General features: G+C 46.5%; 1 protein-coding gene across 1 annotated transcript in view; it reads left to right on the top strand.

Moving 5' to 3' along the window:
* pou6f2 (POU class 6 homeobox 2) overlaps window positions 1-21,950 on the top strand; it is an 868,195-nt gene that overhangs the window by 292,674 nt on the left and 553,571 nt on the right. The window contains exon 3 of the mRNA XM_070874822.1: window positions 14,983-15,074. Within this exon, the coding sequence (XP_070730923.1) occupies window positions 14,983-15,074 (92 nt within the window). The remainder of the gene's footprint in view (window positions 1-14,982; window positions 15,075-21,950) is intronic.

Genomic DNA, 21,950 nt, shown 5'->3' with positions numbered 1-21,950 from the left:
GCACATCGCCCTGCGAGCACCTTTTGAAGATCCGGAGGTTTAACGAAACCGAAAAAGATTCCACTCGCTGAACGTACAGGTTGTCTGCGACCATACTCAGCGTATCATGTCAGTAAATGTAAAATTTCCAGGGAGCATCCATGATGCTTTCATCTTGCGCGAGAGCACTGTCTCTCAGCTGTTTGAGGAGCAGCCAGAAGTCCAGAGCTGGATGCTGGGAGACAAAGGTTACGGGCTCGTCACCTGGCTCATGAACCCCCCCTCCGCAAAACGCAGACAGAAGGCGAGCATCGCTACAATATCTGGCATATAGCATGCAACATCGTCGAGAAGACAATTGGAGTGCTAAAGCAGCACTTCCGATGCCTATCGAAACATATAAGATAATGAGGGGGCTCGACAAGGTGGATACAGAGAGGATAGTTCCACTCATAGGGGAAACTAAAACTAGGGGGCATTGTCTCAGAATAAAGGGCTGCCCATTTAAAACTGAGATGAGGAGGAATTTCTTCTCTCGGAGGATTGTAAATCGATGGAATTCTCTGCCCCAGAGAGCTGTAGAGGCTGGGTCATTGAATATATTTAAGGCGGAGATAGACAGATTTTTGAGCAATAAGGGAATAAAGTGTTATGGGGAGTGGGCAGGGAAGTGGAGCTGAGTCCATGACCAGATCAGCCATGATCTTATTAAATGATGGAGCAGGATCGAAGGGCCAAAGAGCCTAATCCTGTTCCTATTTCTTATGTTCTTATATTCTTATGACCACTCTGGAGGCTCCCTGCAATATTCCCCTCAGCAGGTCGGTGAGTTCACTGTGGTGTACTGCATGCTACACAACTTAGCCATCATGAGGAGACAGGATTTTCCACTGGGGATTGCAGAACCACCTCAGGAGAGAGAGGGCCGGGGGGGGTTGGGGAGGTGAGTAGGAGGACGAGGACGAGGAGGAGGAGGAGGACGAGGAACTCATGCCACTATTACCACCACAGAGGGCATGAGAGGAGGCTTCGTGGACCTGACCCCGTTGCAAGAGCCTTGCCTCAGCAGCTGATACTTCAGTGCTTTGCATGAAGGCTGAATGGCCGTTTCATCATGGACTGCCCACTGTATCCCACCATGTTGACTATTTCCCCCTGTTATTCTGCGAATGAAACACTGCATAAGTTTGGCTTAGTTGAAAAAATAATTTTAAATTTATTAAACATTTGTACACTTGTGCTTAACTTTAATAAAAACTTTTGGTATTATATTAAACTTTTAAATTAACGCCTCTTAAATAATAATGCAAACAACCAACCACAATAACAACAAAAGAACAGCAAGACAACAACAACAGCAGCAAACAAACTTCAGCAGCAGCAAACCTCTCCTCCACTCCCTTATTTAAACACTGCCGTGCTGCCCGCCCTTCTTGTCCTTGCCCTTGCCATTAGCCTTGCCCGTTACCGCAGGCTTAGCCCTACTCCTGGTGAGGCCAAGGTTCTTATTAGTTTCTCAGGTACGGCGCTCCACTTGTTGGGGGACAGATGAAGGAGACGTCAATGGAAGCCCTTGAAAACCTCTGGCTGTGGAAGGCCCAGCTTCGGACACTTCAGCCTGTGGATCAACCTGCACACTGACTGTTGAGGTTGGTCTGGGAATTAAAGTGGCATCACTCGAGACTGTCAATTGTCACTGGGCAATGACAGCCTGGATGTTTTCTCGCGTTGCAGCGACTATTTCAGACATGCCCTCCCTAATGTCAGCAGATAGTGCTGTTATGTTTGCCGAGATCCCACCCATGGGCTCAAGGAGCAAATTTGTGAGCTAGACGCTCTCCCCAGTCATTCCTTTAAGCTCTACCATCTCCCATGGAGCCTGCAGCTCGGGAGAGTGCTCTTCACATCTCCACCTCCATACAGACGGGCCTGCTGCTGCCCTGGGTGTGGGTTCCTGCAACCCACTGGGACCCGGGACCTTCTCCTCCTCCAGTGGAGATTCAGCAGGATAGCTGAGTTCGGTGTCATCCACTTCCGCTTATGGCGAGCTGGCGGGATCTTCTCCATTATTGGATGTATCTGAACCATCTGCAAAATATAAAAGAGCAGACAACTGGTTGGCAGCAGGGGAGGTGTCAGGTATAGGGTGTTTGTTTTTCACTCTAGTCTGATTCTTAGACCTCGGAACTTATAGTGGAAAGGACAACACGTGGCACAAACTTTAGGCTTAACCAGTGTCAGTTTTATTACGCAACAAAAACCAACTAAAACTACAGGACTAAACTGCTGAGAGAAATGTAAATTTAGACATTCAATCACCAGAGATTCGTGGTCCTTGATTCCGTAACTTGTTGGTTCGTCTTCTGGCTGTTCTCTGCAGCTTCCGTTCCTTTCCTTTGTTGCCTGCTCTTCTTCTGTCTTCCTGTCCTTCTTCCGCTGAGCTGCTTTTAGCTCGCATATTTATATCCAGGTTTTGAGTAAGTTTCCCACTGAACCGAGATCCGATTATTGATGTGGTGATTTGTTTAACTGGCTGCGGTGATGAGTTTCAATGGCTACTAATTTGCACACGGAGTCGACAGTGCAAAAGATATTTCCTTATGCTGAATGCTGTTGTCCATAAGAACATAAGAATTAGGAACAGGAGTAGGCCATCCAGCCCCTCGAGCCTGCTCCGCTATTCAATAAGATCATGGCTGATCTGGCCGTGGACTCAGCTCCACTTACCCGCCCTCTCCCCGTAACCCTTAATTCCCTTATTGGTTGAAAATCTATCTATCTTTGACGTGAAAACTTTCAATGAGCTAGCCTCAACTGCTTCCCTGGGCAGAGAATTCCAGAGATTCACAACCCTCTGGGAGAAGAAATTTTTTCACAACTCGGTTTTAAATTGGCTCCTCCGTATTTTGAGGCTGTGCCCCCTAGTTCTAGTCTCCCCTACCAATGGAAACAACCTCTCTGCCTCTATCTTGTCTATCCCTTTCATGATTTTAAATGTTTCTATAAGATCACCCCTCATCCTTCTGAACTCCAAGGAGTAAAGACCCTGTCTACTTAATCTATCATCATACGGTAACCCCCTCATTTCTGGAATCAGCCTAGTGAATCGTCTCTGTACCCCCTTCCAAAGCTAGTATATCCTTCCTTAAGTAAGGTGACCAAAACTGCATGCAGTACTCCAGGTGCGGCCTTACCAATACCTTATACAGTTGCAGCAAGACCTCCCTGCTTTTGTACTCCATCCCTCTCGCAATGAAGGCCAACATTCCATTTGCCTTCCTGATTACCTGCTGCACCTGCAAACTAACCTTTTGGGATTCATGCACAAGGACCCCCAGGTCCTTCTGCACCACAGCATGTTGTAATTTCTCCCCATTCAAATAATATTCCCTTTTACTGTTTTTTTTCCCAAGGTGGATGACATCACACTTTCCGATTTGCATTTCCTAGGGTCCTTTGTTGTCCGGTCTTTTTACAGACTTGGTGTCTCCAGTGGCCTTGTTTTCCCCACCCTGGTCAATCAAGTTCAAGGCCTCACGCAACAACTCCATTGTTGTTATGCATGAAGTCAGTTTTAGTTCCTGACCACAGAATGTCCTTAATTGTCCAGCTTAATTCCAAAAGCTTGTATTCAATTCCAAAAGCTTGGATTAATCAATTTTTAGTTCATGGTCTCCTTCTGTGTTTTTCTGAAGATTAGTAACCTTACACAGAGTGACATGAGTAGGCTCACATGGCGCAGGCTCATTTGAAGGACCACGTCGAATGATAGTGCATCGCATAAACCGAAGTCTAGCCGATGCAAAGTACAGCGCATAAACCAACCCAAACTGTGGATTTTGCAGGACATACCCTCTCTCTGAGCTCAGAGTCTGCACAGGTGTTCGGTCTGGGCGACGCACCAGTCAGGTCTGCAATCCGACTTTCCAGGGCTGTCAGTGGGAGTAGTCTTGCCAGACCCCTACCACTTTTCCACTGCTTTCATTGGTTCTCGGACAACTTTCTCTGCAAAGATGGCTAATATACAGTATAAATGCACACAAGGCCCATACTTGAGAAAAGATCACTCTGTGACCAGTTACCTTTATTACCAAGACCTCAAGAGGCAGACGGTGGGTGGAGCTTCCCCTTTTATACTGGAAAGTCCAGGTTAGGAGTATCTCCCACAAGTTTGCCCCCTGTGGTCAGTGTTCTCAAGGTATACAACTTAGGTCAGCTTATACATGAGTTACAATGACAGTGGAATACATGACATCACCTCCCCCCCAAAGTCTTATTGGGATCACAGGTTAAGTCTCTGTGGTGGTTTACGCTCCCTTGTAGAGCGCCTGAGTTGGGGCTCCAGTTGTTGGGCTCTGGCCTGAGTGTCTGCTGTTTGCGGTGTCTCAGGCCTGTCCGGACTGCCCACAGTGACTGGGCTCTCCTCCACTTGGTTCTGGTGTTCGGTCACCTGTGGTGGAGTAAACTCTACGTCGTGTTCTTCCTCTGCTTCTTCTATGGGGTTGCTGAACCTCCTTTTAGTTTGATCCACGTGTTTGCGGCAGATTTGTCCATTGGTAAGTTTAACGACCAAAACCCTATTCCCCTCTTTGGCAATCACAGTGCCTGCAAGCCATTTGGGCCCTGCAGCGTAATTAAGGACAAAAACAGGGTCATTTACATCAATACATCGCGCCCTCGCATTCCTATCATGGTAGTCACATTGTGACTGATGCCTGCTCTCAACAATTTCTTTCATAGGGTGTATAAGGGATAACCTTAGCAGCTCTGCGGGTGGAATCCCTGTGAGCGAGTGTGGTCAGGATCTATTGGCCAACAGGAGGCGTGATAAGCGGCTTTGTAGGGAACCCCCTTGGATTCTGAGCATCCCCTGTTTGATTATCTGCACTGCTCGTTCCGCCTGGCCGTTTGAGGCCGGCTTGAACGGTGCCGTTCTGACATGGTTAATTCCATTGCCTGCCATGAAGTCCTGGAATTCAGTGCTTGTGAAGCACGGGCCATTGTCGCTGACCAAGATGTCCGGTAGACCATGGGCGGCGAATATTGCCTGTCGACTTTCTACCGTGGCAGAGGATGTGCTTGAATTTAGAATGGCACACTCAATCCATTTGGAGTAGGCGTCTACTACAACCAAAAACATTTTTCCCATGAAAGGACCTGCGTAGTCCACATGGATGCGTGACCATGGCTTGGCGGGCCAGGACCAGGGGCTAAGGGGGGCTTCCCTGGGTGCGTTGCCCAGCTGAGCACACGTGTTGCACCTGCGAACACAAAGTTCCAGGTCTGCATCTATCCCTTGCCACCAAATGTGTGACCTGGCAATTGCCTTCATCATTACAATGCCCGGGTGCTCATTGTGAAGTTCTCTGATAAACACCTCTCTGCCCGTCTGGGGCATGACTACTCAGTTTCTCCACAGTAGGCAATCGGCCTGAATCGAGAGTTCATCCTTGTGCCTATGAAACGGTTTAAACTCCTCAGGGCATGCCCCGTACGTGGCTGCCCAGTTCCCATTCAGGACACATTTCTTAACTAAAGACAGTAGCGGGTCTTTATTTCTCCAGACTTTAATCAGACGGGCTATCACAGATGAGCCTTCGCTTTTGAAAACTTCAACAGCCATGACCATCTCATCATCATGCTCAGCTGCCCCCTCAGTGGTGGCTAGTGGTAGCCTGCTGAGTGCATCGGCACAGTTTTCAGTGCCCGGTCTGTGCCGAATTGTGTAGTCATAGGCGGCTAACATAAGTGCCCATCTCTGTATGCGGGCCGATGCATTTGCATTTATGGCCTTGTAGTCGGCCAAAAGGTACGTTAGGGGTTTGTGATCTGTCTCCAGCTCAAATTTCCTGCCAAACAGGTACTGGTGCATTTTTTTTACTGCATATACACATGCAAGCGCTTCCTTTTCTACCAGAGTTCGTGGTCAGCGAGAGGCGGGAGACCGCTGAGGCAGGCCTATAAAAGGCCCAACGTGGCGGCAGTTCGGGGAGTTTGTGGTCGGTGAGAGGCGGAAGATCACTGAGGCAGGCCTATAAAGACCCAATGCGGCGACAGTTCTGGGAGTTCGTGGTCGGAGAGGCGGGAGATCGCTGAGGCAGGCCTATAAAGACCCAATGCGGCGACAGTTCTGGGAGTTCGTGGTCGGAGAGGTCAGCCGGTGCAGCTGCAGTAGGGAGGCAAAAAAGAAGTAGAAAGAAATCGAAAGGTGACGTCACAGCCAAGGGGGTAAGTGATTGGCTGGTGATTGGTAAGTACCTTTTCTTTTTCTTTTCTATTTCAGTGAGTAACATTTAGCATTGTTGTTGCCAAATTAAGTTAATCTCGGGGTTAAACCATGGCAGGACAGTTCGGACACGTGTTATGCTCCTCCTGTACCATGTGAGAAATACGACTACATGTGCAGGAAGTGTATCCGCCTCCAGCTCCTGACGGACCCATTGCGGAACTGGAGCTGTGGGTGGATTCACTCTGGAGCATGCACAATGCTGAGAATGACGTGAATAGCACATTTAGTTATTTGGTTTTACCGCAGGTAAAGGGTCCACAGCCAGATAGGGAATGGAAGACCAACAGGAAGAGCAGTGCAAGGAAGGTAGTGCAGGGGTCCCCTGCGGTCATCCCCCTGCAAAACAGATACACCGCTTTGGGTACTGTTGAGGGGGATGACTCATCAAAGGAGAGCAGCAACAGCCAGGTTCATGGCACCATAGGTGGCTCTGCTTCACAGGAGGGCAGGAAAAAGAGTGGGAGAGCAATAGTGATAGGGGATTCGATTGTAAGGGGAATAGATAGGCGTTTCTGCGGCCGCAACCGAGACCCCAGGATGGTATGGTGCCTCCCTCGTGCAAGGGTCAAGGATGTCTTGGAGCAGGTGCAGGACATTCTGAAAAGGGAGGGTGAACAGCCAGTTGTCGTGGTGCATATAGGTACCAACAATATAGGTAAAAAACAGAATGAGTTTCTACAAGACGAATTTAGGGAGCTAGGAGTTAAATTAAAAAGTATGACCTCAAAAGTAGTAATCTCAGGATTGCTACCAGTGCCACGTGCTAGTCAGAGTAGGAATCGCAGAATAGCTCAGATGAATACGTGGCTTGAGCAGTGGTGCAGAAGGGAAGGATTCAAATTTCTGGGACATTGGAACCAGTTCTGGGGGAGGTGGGACCAGTACAACTGGAACCAATGTCCTAGGGAGAGTGTTTGCTAGTGCTGTTGGGGAGGAGTTAAACTAATATGGCAGGGGGATGGGAACCTATGCAGGGAGACAGAGGGGAATAAAATGGAGACAGAAGCAAAATTTAGAAAGGAGAATAGTAAAAGTGGAGGGCAGAGAAACCCAAGGCAAAAAACAAAAAGGGCCACTTTACAGCAGAATTCTAAAGGGTCAAAGTGTGTTAAAAAAAACAAGCCTGAAGGTTCTGTGCCTCAATGCGAGGAGTATTCGGAATAAGGTGAACGAATTAACTGCGCAGATAGCAGTTAACGGGTATGATGTGATTGGCATCACGGGGACATGGCTCCAGGATGACCAAGGCTGGGAACTCAACATCCAGGGGTATTCAGCATTTAGGAAGGATAGACAGAAAGGAAAAGGAGGCGGGGTGGCATTGCTGGTTAAAGAGAAAATTAATGCAATTGTAAGGAAGGAAGGTCGTTAGCTTGGATGATGTGGAATCTGTATGGGCGGAGCTACGAAATACCAAAGGGCAGAAAACGCTAGTGGGAGTTGTGTACAGACCACCAAACAGTGGTAGTGAGGTTGGGGACAGCATCAAACAAGAAATAAGGGATGTGTGCAATAAAGGTACAGCAGTAATCATGGGTGACTTTAATCTACATATTAATTGGGCTAACCTAACTGGTAGCAATGCAGTGGAGGAGGATTTCCTGGAGTGTATTTAGGGATGGTTTTCTAGACCAATATGTCGAGGAACCAACCAGAGAGCTGGCCATCCTAGACTGGGTGATGTGTAATGAGAAGGGACTAATTAGGAATCTTGTTGTGCGAGGCCCCTTGGGGAAGAGTGACCATAATATGGTAGAATTCTTTATTAAGATGGAGAGTGACAAAGTTAATTCAGAAACTAGGGTCCTGAACTTAAGGAAAGGTAACTTTGATGGTATGAGGCGCGAATTGGCTAGATTAGACTGGCAAATGATACTTCAAGGGTTGACGGTGGATAGGCAATGGCAAAACTTTAAAGATTATTTGGACAAACTTCAACAATTGTACATCCCTGTCTGGAGTAAAAATAAAATGGGGAAGGTGGCTCAAACGTGGCTGACAAGGGAAATTAAGGATAGTGTTAAATCCAAGGAAGAGGCATATAAATTGGCCAGAGAAAGTAGCAAGCCAGAGGACTGGGAGCAATTTAGAATACAGCAGAGGAGGACAAAGGGATTAATTAGAGTACGAGAGGAAGCTTGCCGGAAACATAAAAAATGACTGCAAAAGCTACTATAGATATGTGAAGAGAAAAAGATTAGTGAAGACAAACGTAGGTCCCTTGCAGTCGGATTCGGGTGAATTTATATTGGAGAACAAAGAAATGGCAGACCAAGTTCTTTGGTTCTGTCTTCACAAAGGAAGACACAAATAACCTTCCGGTTGTACTAGGGGTCCGAAGGTCTAGTGAGAAGGGGGAACTGATGGCTATCCTTATTTGGCGGGAAATTGTGTTAGGGAAATTGACGGGATTGAAGGCCGATAAATCCCCAGGGCCTGATAGTCGACATCCCAGAGTACTTAAGGAAGTGGCCCTAGAAATAGTGGATGCATTGGTGATAATTTTCGAACAGTCTATTGACTTTGGATCAGTTCCTATGGACTGGAGGGTTGCTAATGTAACACCATTTTTTAAAAAAGGAGGGAGAGAGAAAACGGATAATTATAGACCAGTTAGCCTGACATCAGTAGTGGGGAAAAAGTTGGAATCAATCATTAAGGATGAAATAGCAGCACATTTGGAAAGCAGTGATAGGATTGGTCCAAGTCAGCATGGATTTATGAAGGGGAAATCATGCTTGACAAATCTTCTAGAATTTTTTGAGAATGTAACTAGTAGAGTAGATAGGGGAGAACCAGTGGATGTGGTGTATTTGGACTTTCAAAAGGCTTTTGACAAGGTCCCACACAAGAGATTGGTGTGCAAAATCAAAGCACATGGTATTGGGGAGTAATGTACTGATGTGGATAGAGAACTGGTTGTCAGACAGGAAGCAGAGAGGCGGGATTAACGGGTCCTTTTCAGAATGGCAGGCAGTGACTAGTGGAGTGCCGCAGGGCTCAGTGCTGGGACCCCAGTTCTTTACAATATATATTAATGATTTGGATGATGGAATTGAGTGTAATATCTCCAAGTTTGCAGATGACACTAAACTGGGTGGCGGTGTGAGCTGTGAGGAGGATGCTAAGAGACTGCAGGGTGACTTGCATAGGTTAGGTGAGTGGGCAAATGCATGGCAGATGCAGTATAATGTGGAAAAATGTGAGGTTATCCACTTTGGGGGAAAAAACACGAAGGCAGTATATTATCTGAATGGTGGCAGATTAGAAAAAGGTGAGGTGCAGCGAGACCTGGGTGTCATTATTCGTCAGTCATTGAAGATTGACATGCAGGTACAGCAGGCGGTGAAGAAGGCAAGAAGGCAAATGGTATATTGGCCTTCATAGCAAGGGGATTTGAGTATAAGGCCTTGGTGAGGCCTCACCTGGAATATTGTGTTCAGTTGTGGTCTCCTAATCTGAGGAAGGACATTCTTGCTATTGAGGGAGTGCAGCGAAGGTTCACCAGACTGATTCCTGGGATGGCAGAACTGACATATGAGGAGAGACTGGATCGACTGGCCTTGTATTCACTGGAATTTAGAAGGATGAGAGGGGATCTCATAGAAACATATAAAATTCTGACGGGACTGGACAGGTTAGATGCAGGAAGAATGTTCCCGATGTTGGGGAAGTCGAGAAACAGGGGACATAGTCTTAGGATAAGGGGTAAGCCATTTAGGACTGAGATGAAGAGGAACTCAGAGAGTTGTTATCCTATGAAATTCCCTACCGCAGAGAGTTGTTGATGCCAGTTCATTGGATATATTCAAGAGGGAGTTAGATATAGCCCTTGCGGCTAAAGGGATCAAGGGGTATGGAGAGAAAGCAGGAACGGGGTACTGAGAGAATGATCAGCCATGATCTTATTGAATGGTGGTGCAGGCTCGAAGGGCCGGATGGCCTACTGCTGCACCTATTTTCTATGTTTATATGTTTCTATCCTGTAGCCCCTTTCTGCCCGGGGCAGGCTTCTGGAGGCATAAGCTACCCGCTGTAACTGACCATTGGCATTCACATGCTAAAACACACACCCGACCCCATAGGATGACGCATCACACGTTAAAATTAGTTTCTTACAACGTTAACAGTTTGTTGGAGCATAACAAATTGCGTGCTCTATCAAAAGCCCTTTCCTGGCTGCCCCCCCAGACCCAATCACGACCTTTGCGTAGGAGCATGTGTAGCAGCTCTAACAGCATGCTCAATTTGGGAAGAATGTTGCCAAAATAGTTCAGGAGCCCCAGGAACGAATGCAGCTCCGTCATGTTACGGAATCTGGGTGCTCTCTGGATCGCTTCCGTTTTGGACGCAGTAGGTCTGATCCCGTCTGCTGCTACTCTCCTTGCCAGGAATTCTATCTCTGGAGCTAAGAAGACGCAATTCGCCTTTTTCAGTCGCAGCCCTACCTGGTCCAGTCTGCGTAGCACCTCCTCCAGGTTGTGGAGGTGTTCTTCAGTATCGCAACCCGTAATGAGGATGTCGTCTTGAAAAATCACCGTCCTTGGAATCGACTTGAGGAGGCTTTCCATATTTCGTTGGAAGATCGCGGCGGCCGAACGAATCCCGAACGGACATGTGTTATACTCAAACAACCCCTTGTGTGTCGTGATGGTGGTCAGCTTCTTCGACTCACTCGCCAGCTCCTGGGTCATGTAAGCTGAGGTCAGGTCCAATTTTGAAAAAAGTTTGCCACTGGATAGCGTTGCAAAGAGGTTCTCCGCTCTCGGTAGCGGGTACTGGTCTTGGAGTGACACCCGATTGATGGTGGCCTTGTAATCGTCACATATCCTGACCGACCCATCCACCTTGAGCACCGGCACGATCGGGCTCGCTCAATCACTGAATTCGACTGGCGAGATGATGCCTTCCCTCAGCAGGCAGTCCAATTCGCATTCTATCTTTTCCCACATCACATACGGCACCGCTCTGCCCTTGTGGTGTACTGGCCTGGCGTCCGGGTTTATGTGAATCACTACCTTGGTCCCCATGAAAGTGCCGATGCCGGGTTGAAATAATGAGTCAAATTTGTCCAGGATCTGTGAGCATGATACTCGCTCCACAGAAGAAATTTCATTGACATCGCCCCATTTCCAATTCATGACAACAAGCATACTCCTCCCCAGTAGTGCGGGACTGTCCCCCGGGACAATCCAGAGTGACAGCCTGTTCTCGAAATCTTTGTGGGTCACGACTACCGTGGCGCTGCCTAGCACCGGAATGATCTCCTTTGTATATGTCCGTAGCTGTGCGTCAATCGGCAATAATTTTGGCCTCCTGGACTTGGACACCCACAACCTTTCGAACTGTTTGATACTCATCAGGGACTGGCTGGCCCCCGTGTTTGGTCCATTAATACTGGGATGCCATTGAGGAGCACTTTCATCATTTTCGGTGGCGTCCTGGTATATGAACTGTATATGTGCTCCACATGAACTCGCTGAACTTCAGCTTCCAGCGATTTCCCCCAGTATTCATTTGGCCTCGTAGGGCTTACATCGGGTCCGTCCTCCTCGTACATCAACCTGGCTGCAGGCTTCCTGCACATACCCGCCAAGTGACTGCTGACGTTGCAGTTTCTGCAGGTATATTGCTGATACCTGCAAGCTCTGGCTGGGTGTTTGCCTCCACACCTCCAGCATGAGCTGGAGGCCCCGTTGTTGGCAACAAAAGGTCCATTACCAGTCGATTGTCTCTGACTGTCTCTGTGACTGTCCTTAAGCACACCATTAACAGGTGTTGATGGCCCCATTACTGGCCGCATTGTCCATTGCGATGGCATGAATCGCCGTTCAGCTAGCCATTGTCTCTGTTAAATTCCCCCTTTGGGTTCGACTGCATGCTGGGGCATGTCTGATTGCCCTTGTCTGCCTAGAGAACTGTGTGCCACGTTAACAATGTTGATTCCCTGGTCGTTTGCTGCATTTGAGCCAAGATTTTTGCCATAAATCTTTCTGGTCTCTTCCTCCCCTGAGATAATTGTCTGGACTATCATAGCCGCCGCTTCCAAGGTCAAGTCTTTGGTCTCAATCAGCTTCCTGAAAACCCCAGCGTGCCCGATGCCCTCAATAAAAAAGTCTCGCAGCATCTCCGCTCTGCATGCATCTGGGAACTTACATAGACTCACCAGTCACCTGAGATCTGCCACGAAGTCTGGAACGCTTTGCCCTTCTCGCCGCCAGTGTGTGTAAAACCAGTGTCTCGCCATGTGCATGCTGCTCGGCGGTTTAAGGTGTTCCCCGATCAACTTACTGAGCTCTTCGAACATCTTGTCCGCCGGCTTCTCTGGCACTAGAAGGTCCTTCATCATGGAGTACGTTCTGGATCCACAATCCGTCAGGAGATGAGCCCTGCATTTGTCGGATGATTCCTGTCCCAACAAGTCCTTAGTGACAAAACTTTGCTGTAGTCTCTCAATAAAGTCATCCCAATCATCACCAACACAATACCTCTCTTCTGTGCTGCTAGTGGCCATGCTCGCAAGTTTTAAATCCCAGTTTCTCGTCGTCAACAATATGTGTCCTTACTATACAGTATAAATGCACACGAGGCCCATACTTGAGAGAAGATCACTCTGTGACCAGTTACCTTTATTACCAAGACCTCAAGAGACAGATGGTGGGTGGAGCTTCCCCTTTTATACCTGAAAGTCCAGGTTAGGAGTGTCTCCCACAAGTTCGCCCCTTGTGGTCAGTGTTCTCAAGGTGTACAACTTTGGTCAGCTTATACATGGGTTACAATGACAGTTGAATACATGACAATGGCAATAGACATTTTTAAGAGAGGGACCTTCTGTTGTCATGGCACACACAGATAGTCATCAAAGCACTTGTACCATACTGTGCACATTTAATTCAGTGATCTGTATAGTGTCCCTTTACTTGCAAGTTGTTCATCACGAAAATATCCAAGTGCAGTGCATAAAAAAAGCAATTTTTATAATGTGTGACGATCACAAGCCTAGCGATACCAAGATGGGTCACATTTACAATTCAAGTAATTGTAGTGCATAAATTAAAATGTTACTTACTCTAACTGCCCCGCAAAGGTCCTTCCACTTCTTCCTAGACAGCGAATAGGTCCTCATAATGTAGTCTACTGAGGAAACCTGCTCCGCCACGCGTTGCAAGCTTCAGCCATTGCAGATGGGTGCAGTTTAACATCACCCTTCTTCCCAATCTGGCCCCATCCTCTCTCTGCTGCACCTACCAGGGCTTAATTTGCATCCTGGCTAAACTTTCTGGCCCTCTTCCTTCCCAAATCAAGCTCCATTTTTGATCTTGCACCATCTGTGTGTCAGTATTGAGAACTCTCCTGCAACTTTCAATTCGCTGCAAAAATGGCTGCTCCAGACCAGGAAGTATACTGTGCATGCATGACACATGAAAGACGGGTGAAAATGTATTTTTTTTCCCTGCATGCCCAGAACGGCCATTTTTTTAATCGCGAAAAAAAAATTTTTGTTCTTAAAAACGGCACTTTTTTAACGCTTCGCCAAAAGTTCTAAACCGTTTGGGGAGATTTAAGCGGGTTTTTTTGTGTTATTTTGGCGACAAAAAATACGGCGTTAATCGCGAATAACGTCAAAAAACGGTGATATTCTTCAGTGTGGAAATTCTAGCCCCTTATTCCTGGTACCAATTTAGTAAAGTTCCTCTACATCCTATGTAAAGGGTTGACATCCTTCCTAAAGTGTGGTGCCCAGAATTGGTAACAGTACTCCAAGTGAGGCCTTACCAATTTTTTGAGAAAGATTTCGTATAACTTCCTTGGTTTTGTATTTTATGCCTCTATTTATAAAATCCAGGATCCCGTATGTTTTTTTAGTAGGCTTATTACCTTGTCCTGCCACCTTCAAAGATTTGTGCATGTGAACCCTCAGGGCACCACTCTAAAATTGAACAATTTATTTCTCATCATTATGTCACATCATTGACTGGTGCACAGTAGCAACTCAAGTTCATTTAATTGTAAAAAGAGTCTTAATGTAGCACATAAAATTGTAGGTATTGCCATGTTAAATTGCTACGTTCAATTGATTACTTGATGTATTTGGTCAGAGCTTAATATTTACTTTATTATTGTGATATTCAAAAAATGTTTAAATCTGAAACGTAAAACACAGTTTTGGCACATATTCAGTTACCCTACTGTGTGCGCATGTGAGTGTGTGTGCATCTGTCTGTGAGTGTGTGTGCATACGTAAGTGTTTGTGTGAATGTGCATACGTGCATGTGCTTTTTATGAATGAATAATTTCCATTTCTTGCTTATTTTTGCCTCTGGGTCAGTTATTAGAATTGAGTATTTTGTTCAGCTTGTGTTCTTGCATCAGCACAAGACTGAACTTGGCAATTGAATTGGTGAAGCTGCAGTGTTTCACATGTTGTTATCTCTGGAGTGACTCACATCCAGTGAGTGCTGCAGCTTCCATTTTGACATGTCAGTTTAGTGCATCTTCCTCAATAAGATGGGTGTTGCAAGCATTACGTGATAGTGCTGCTTTATTTAGATGTTTAGTAGGTTGAATAGATTTATGCAGCAACCAAGCAGTAATTCGAGATCATCATGAACCAGCTGAATGCAGCACTTTCAGCAAAACAAAATTGTATATGTGAGACATCGTAAATGCAAAATACTGTTGGATATTTAGTGGAGCTTCTGTTTGGGTTTCAGGAGCCAGAGGAAGCTCTACACACTCTGAAACCGGCACACCCGACCAGCACCAGCCTAGCCAAACACACCCCTCCTTTTCAGTCGGGGCACAGGTTAGTAGATTACAATTTTATAGGGAAAGGAATTTGTCGACATGGTTTGTTTCTGAATGAATGCAAGTACAAATCAAACTTTCAATAAGAAATTGATTTTTTTGTTCAAATTCTGTCAAATTGATGTGTGTACTGTCATGACTGATTGTCCAAAATCGGTCAAATAGGGGATCACGTTGTATCTGTAAATCTGTTATCATTGCATGAATGTGAAATAGTGAGCTAAATTTGTGCCCGCAGTCTCCAGGCAAGTGAATTTCCAAATATTTGCAAAAGGAATTGTGAGTGTTGTGGATGGTTACCGTCTCAATGGGACAACTTTTGCTTGGTTCCATTCTTACCTATCCAATCTAGGTAAGATTGCCAGAGTATCTCCAGCAATGGCTGCCCTTGCTGGCCTCATTAACTCTGGAGTCCCCAAGCATTTAACCTTGGCCACTTCATCTTTCTCATCAACAAGCTGCCCCTTGGTGATATCATCCAAAGACATGGGGTCAGCTTACACATTTGTGGTTGGTGCCTGGTTTTTGCATGATGAGATGTTCTGTGGCACTAGGCCGAGTGTCTGGCCTTCGATCAGCTGTTATCATCTGTCTGAATTTGTAAAATTTCCAGTGACTGCCTAAGATGCCATTACAATAATGGAATCCTTTAGATAGCCACATCTTAGAGTTATGTAAGGTTAATAAAGTAATATTAGCCTCACATTTATGCAACAGTAAAAGGTATGATTTTGAGGGAAATATGAAAGAAAATGAAGACTAGCATTTTTTTTATATAAATGGTATTGATCCCATGGACCAAACGTTTTGTCTTCATGGACCCCATAGTTGTGTGCTATCGAGCCTCAGAGGCAACTATAAAGTCTAAATCCAAGTTCGCATTAATTTGTAGATATCTCGAGTTGCTGATACTAATAGATCTTAGTACTATGATTTAAGGTTGATCCATCAGTGAGGCAACAACATTAAGAACAGCCTGTTCCAAATGTCCAGGCCCACAAAATTCAGGGAAACAAACTAGCAAACAAGGAATAAGTGCCAATAAGATTGTATCACTGAGCTTCAAGGGCTGGTTAGCCACACAGTAGGAGCCACATATGACATCCCGGCATAAGCTGTCTTATTAGATAATAAATGATCAGTTTTAATTTCCCTGTGTTGTTACTAAATTGTAGTTATGAACCTAATTAAAGGGAAAACCACTGTATATCGTAGTGCATCAAGGATACTCATACAAATAACACACTGCTCTCAAATTTGTCATTGATATTTGTCCAATTTGTCTTTCTGGGATACTTTTATTAGACCTGTTCATGGTCCTGTACACTAATGTTGAGTACAATTCTGTTCACCACAGCACAGAAAAACAATACACTTTGATGTGGCAGTTTAGCATTAATATGTACGACAGAATTTTAATTAAACACCTTTGTGCTAGCATACTAGAATTACAACTGGGGTTTGGGGAGAAACTAGTCAACAGGGAGATTAAAGAGCCACATAATCTCCCCTCTCCCCACAAAACACACACACACACACCCCAGCGAGATACCAGAAAAATTAGAAATGTGTTGCATGCTACCAAGCGCGTTGAAGCCTATTAGGGTCAGGGTGTGGAAGTCTTACTTTCTTTGAATTGATTTTCAGATGACGGCTTTTGGACAAACTCAACACTGTAGATTTGGTGAAAGTAGCCATGCAGAGCTGAAAACATAACGCTGCTTCAAAATCAATAAAATTACAGTGACGTCCCTTCGGTGGAAATAACTCATGCCCTCTCCAACGTGGCTTAATTCAGCCATGGTTCACTCTCACCTCTGATTCGTGGCTTGTAGCCTAACTCCTGAGATTTGAGTACATAAACCAGGCTGCCATTTCAGTGCAGTGTTGAGGGAGTGCTGCACTGTCAGAAGGTGCCGTCTGTTCGATGAGACGTTAAACCAAGGATCCCATGGCACTATTTCGAAGAAGAGCAGAGGAGTTTTCCCCAGTGTCCTGGCGAATATTTATCCCTCAACCAACACGTAGAAAAATCAGATGATCTGGTAACTTATTTCATTGCTGTTTGTGGCAGTTTGCTGTGTGCAAATTGGCTGCCATATTTCCCCACATTTTAACAGTGACTACAATTCAAAAAATACTTCATTGGATGTAAAGCACTTTGGGACATCTTGAGGTTGTGAAAGGTACTATATAAATGCAAGTTGTTTTGTTTTTTCCACCTTTGCTATGTATGGCTTTCTCATCATACTTGTACATGTATACACACACATACACACAAGCAAGTCATCCATAATGCACATCATCACAGAAGATGTGATGTTAATCTAGCCCGCCCGGCAGGAACAATGCATGAAGGGGCCGGGGGGTCTTAAAATTGCGCCTGGGTACTGACCGCACCATTCCCGACCTATTCCCGTCCCACCCAACTGCCATTTTAACTGACAGTGTTTTAGATTCAAGACAGGCGCCTACCCCAGGCAGGCAGGGGCTTCATTAACATGTAATAGTCATGCTTTGATTATGTAATCCGGACACCAACATGATTTTAACTGAAAATCATGGAAGTCCCATCCAGTCCTGGTGTGTGAGAGCTGCTGAAGTATACAAAAAGAGATTCTCAGCTACAACTCATTTCTTGCTGTTGGGTTTTCCAGGAGAGTTTGCAGCTTCCAGCTCATTACTTTCACACTTTCTTTGCCTTATCACCCTTAGTAAGCTTTCTCACCTTATTATGGATGCAATTATTGCTATTTTATTCTGGATGGAGCAAGACTTGGAGGAGGAGGCGCAGCAGCTGGGCCTCGCAGAAGACAACAGGTGAGGGAGCCTGTTCGTCGGAGGTGAAGTTGATGGTGAGGAAGAAAGCTGTAGACTGCAGGAAGATATCGATGGACTGGTCAGGTGGGCAGAAAAGTGGCAAATGGAATAATTACAATATTCCCTAGATTGAGTCTCCCACATCGTAGTGGTGTGCTGTATATTGCATAACCTCACATTACAGAGAGGCCTTCATTTGGAGGAGGCAGAGGGGCAGAAGAAGGAGTCTTCATCAGAAGAGGAAGGCAGGGAGAAGGAAAGGAAGTAGTAGGAAAAGGAGGGCTACATCATTGTCTTGCAGCTAGAAATGTCAGGGGGCAGCCCCTTGCTCAGCGATTCTTCTTTAGATATGTTGACATAGGTGGTGCATAATAGAGAGACAGCAGACCTTAACCGGCGAGGGACAGGCTCGCCTGCATCACTCATCCCCTTAGAAGGGACGGTGCTGGCCATTATCGGCAGTGGCATGGCTGAGCCCGTAGCCAGCAATGGGCCTAAAGGAATAGAAGATACCAGTATCCTTGTACGTTATCCTCCTTCTCACATCCCACTTCCCCCTCATCCCACAAACTCTTTTGATTTACAATCTGCACATGGTGTAAGCGTTCAGCTAACGCTTCCCATCCTCCCCTCACCACATAAGAACATAAGAAATAGGAGCAGGAGCAGACCATATGGCCCCTCGAGCCTGCTCCGCCATTCAATAAGATCATGGCTGATCTGATCTTGGCCTCAACTCCACTTCCCCGCCCGCTCACCATAACCCTTGACTCCCTTATCATTCAAAAATCTGTCTATCTCCACCTTAAATATATTCAATGAACCAGCCTCCACAGCTCTCTGGGGCAGAGAATTACAAAGATTCACGACCCTCTGAGAAAATAAATTCCTCCTCATTTCTCTTTTAAATGGGCGATCCCTTATTCTGAAACTATGCCCCCTAGTTCTAGATTCCCCATAAGGAGAAACATCCTCTCTGCATCTACCCTGTCAAACCCCCTCAGAATCTTATATGTTTCAATAAGATCACCTCTCATTCTTCTAAACTCCAATGACTATAGTCCCAACTTGCTCAACCTTTCTTCATATGACAACCCCTACCCTTGTGCCTTTCTCATTTAAGACACCCAAGATTTGCAGCCTGGCCAGCCAGTGGCCGAAGAACAAGAGGGACAGGAGAGTGAAGAAGAAGAAGAAACACCGTCACTCAATTTCACACATCCAGCCACCACCTCAGATACTGGCACTTCACATACTTCAAAGGATAGGTTAGATGCAGGATCTGCACATGGTGAGACATTGGGCATGAGTGGCCTGTAGCCTGTGAAGGGGAAAAGGTAGCTCAAGTGCCAGCTCCACGGAGGGCGAGGTCGCGCATGGGTTCTACTGCACAGGACTCAGATGGAGCCCTCGATGGGGCACCTAACAGAAGAATGCTGGCAGGTATGCACAATGAAATGCTTAGAGCATTGACAAGCCTGTCAGAAAGCCTGAATGCAATGTCAAGGATCATGGAGGAGTCTAGCTCCAGCCTTGCACAAGGCTTTTTGCAGAGCATGGCGCCCATCTTTTCCAGTGTGGAAAGGCGAGGCAGAGCCATTAACATACTTGTGGACCAAACCATCATACAGCATCTGATGGCCGGTCTAAGGCCTAGAAATTCGGGTGCGCCCCATTTCGGAGCGGTAACACTCACGAGGCACAAGACTTTGAGCCAGGTGCAGAAGTCTTGCCTCCCATGATAAATGGGTGTTACTGCCCCGATAGGAAGTGGAGCGCTAAATTAAGTACTCCACTTCCTTTCTGGGGCAGGAGTGAGGCACATGGCTCAGCAGCGCTGCATACTGGGCGGCTTAGCACTGCCACATATGAGGGGCTCTTTCCTGAATTAAAGAGAAGGATCCAAGCTGCTTACACAGCATATTGGGAACCCACCTACCTGGACCACCGGGGAGTGGGGGTGCCGCGCGATCAGCCCAGCACCCAAGCAGAGTGCTTGGCTGAACGATCGCGGCAGCGATCCCACATCCAAAGCGGCACCGGGAGGAAAAGAAATCGTCAGATTTTTATCCGCAGCAGCCGGCCACCTCCCCGTTAAATTTCGCTCCGGTAACGGCCGGCCGCCCAGTACATGTCCCCTAAAGCTGTCGCTGTCATCGCCTGCCACATCTTCAGGGGACAGTATCCAATTTAGGGTCCAGGGCGCTAACGGAGTGATGTACACAGCGATGACTTCACGCTCTCCAGGTGCAGGAGATCGGGGCGCAATGATGTAGCTCCACCACTAATCTCCCGCCAAATTTAGTGGTCGTCATTAGCGGCACCACACCCGGTCGCAAAGTCATTTGCTCCCAACAGGAGGTGCAAATGACCCCAATTTCTCCCCCTAAGCTTCTATTACAGCAGAAGCACAAGCTGCCTAAAGTCTGAGTGCTGCAGTGAAGCTCATACTGCTGCCATCATGACTGGGCTTACCAATGTGGAAAGGGGCTTTCAGGGTGTCATAGCAGTTCAGCTGTCTGTACTGCAGCCGATTACGAGGATTGCTGAGGTGCTACCTCTGGGGAGTACAATGGATCCATGGAGGCCAACCCTACTGTCCTCTCTCAGGAGAATAGCATTCGTCCTCCCACCACTGCCACTACGCCATGCCCTAGCTGTTGCCTGTCAGCCAGCCAGCCCAGACTGCTGCTGCCCATGCCGAGGTGGTGCAGTCTACAGCTGGGCTTTTAGGCTCAGAGCTGCTCGAGTTCATAAGAACATATGAACATAAAAAATAGGAGCAGGAGTAGGCCATATGGCCCCTCGAGCCTGTTCCGCCATTCAGTCTGATCATGGACTCAGCTCCACTTCCCTGCCCGCTCCCCATAACCCCTTATCCCCTTATCGTTTAAGAAACTGTCTATTTCTGCCTTAAATTTATTTAATGTCCCAGCTTCCACAGCTCTCTCAGGCAGCGAATTCCACAGATTCAAAATCCTCTGAGAGAAGAAATTTCTCCTCATCTCAGTTCAAATGGGCGGCCACTTATTCTAAGATCATGCCCTCTAGTTCTCGTCTCCCCCATCAGTGGAAACATCCTCTCTGCATCCACCTTGTCAAGCCCCCTCATAATCTTATACATTTCGATAATATCACCTCTCATTCTTCTGAATTCCAGTGAGTAGAGGCCCAACCTACTCAACCTTTCCTGATAAGGTAACCCCCTCATCTCCAGAATCAACCTAGTGAACTTTCTCTGAACTGCCTCAAAAGCAAGTATATCCTTTCGTAAATATGGAAACCAAAACTGCACACAGTATTCCAGGTGTGGCTTCACCAATACCCTGTACAGCTGTAACAAGACTTCCCTGCTTTTATACTCCATCCCCTTTGCAATAAAGGCCAAGATACCATTGGCGTTCCTGATCACTTGTTGTACCTGCATATTATCCTTTAGTGTTTCATGCATGTACCCCCAGGTCCCGCTGTACTGCAGCACTTTACAATCTTTCTCCATTTGAATAATAATTTGCTCTTTGATTTTTTTATGCCAAAGTGCATGACCTCACACTTTCCAACATTATACTTCATCTACCAAATTTTTGCCCACTCACTTAGCCTGTCTATATCCTCCTGCAGCCGCTTTATGTCCTCCTCACACATTGCCCTTCCTCCCATCTTTGTATCGTCAGCAAACTTGGCTACGTTACACTCAGACCCCTCTTCCAAGTCGTTAATATAAATTGTAAATAGTCCCAGAACTGATCCCTGCGGCACCCCACTCGTTACTGACTGCCAACCAGAGAATGAACCATTTATCCCCACTCTCTGTTTTCTGTTTGTCAACTAATCTTCTATCCATGCTAATATATTACCCCCAACCCCTTGAACTTTTATCTTGCGCAGTAACCTTTTGTGTGGCACCTTGTCAAATGCCTTCTGGAAGTTCAAATACACCACATCCACTGGTTCCCCTTACATCCTCAAAGAATTCCAGCAAATTGGTCAAACATGACTTCCCCTTCATAAATCCATGCTGACTCTGCCTGACCGAATTATGCTTTTCCAAATG

Source organism: Pristiophorus japonicus, chromosome 1 (assembly GCF_044704955.1).
Source record: "Pristiophorus japonicus isolate sPriJap1 chromosome 1, sPriJap1.hap1, whole genome shotgun sequence".
Classification (NCBI taxonomy): Eukaryota; Metazoa; Chordata; class Chondrichthyes; family Pristiophoridae; genus Pristiophorus; species Pristiophorus japonicus.
Note: the sequence above shows the minus strand (reverse complement) of the source record. Positions and strands in the feature narration are given on the sequence as shown.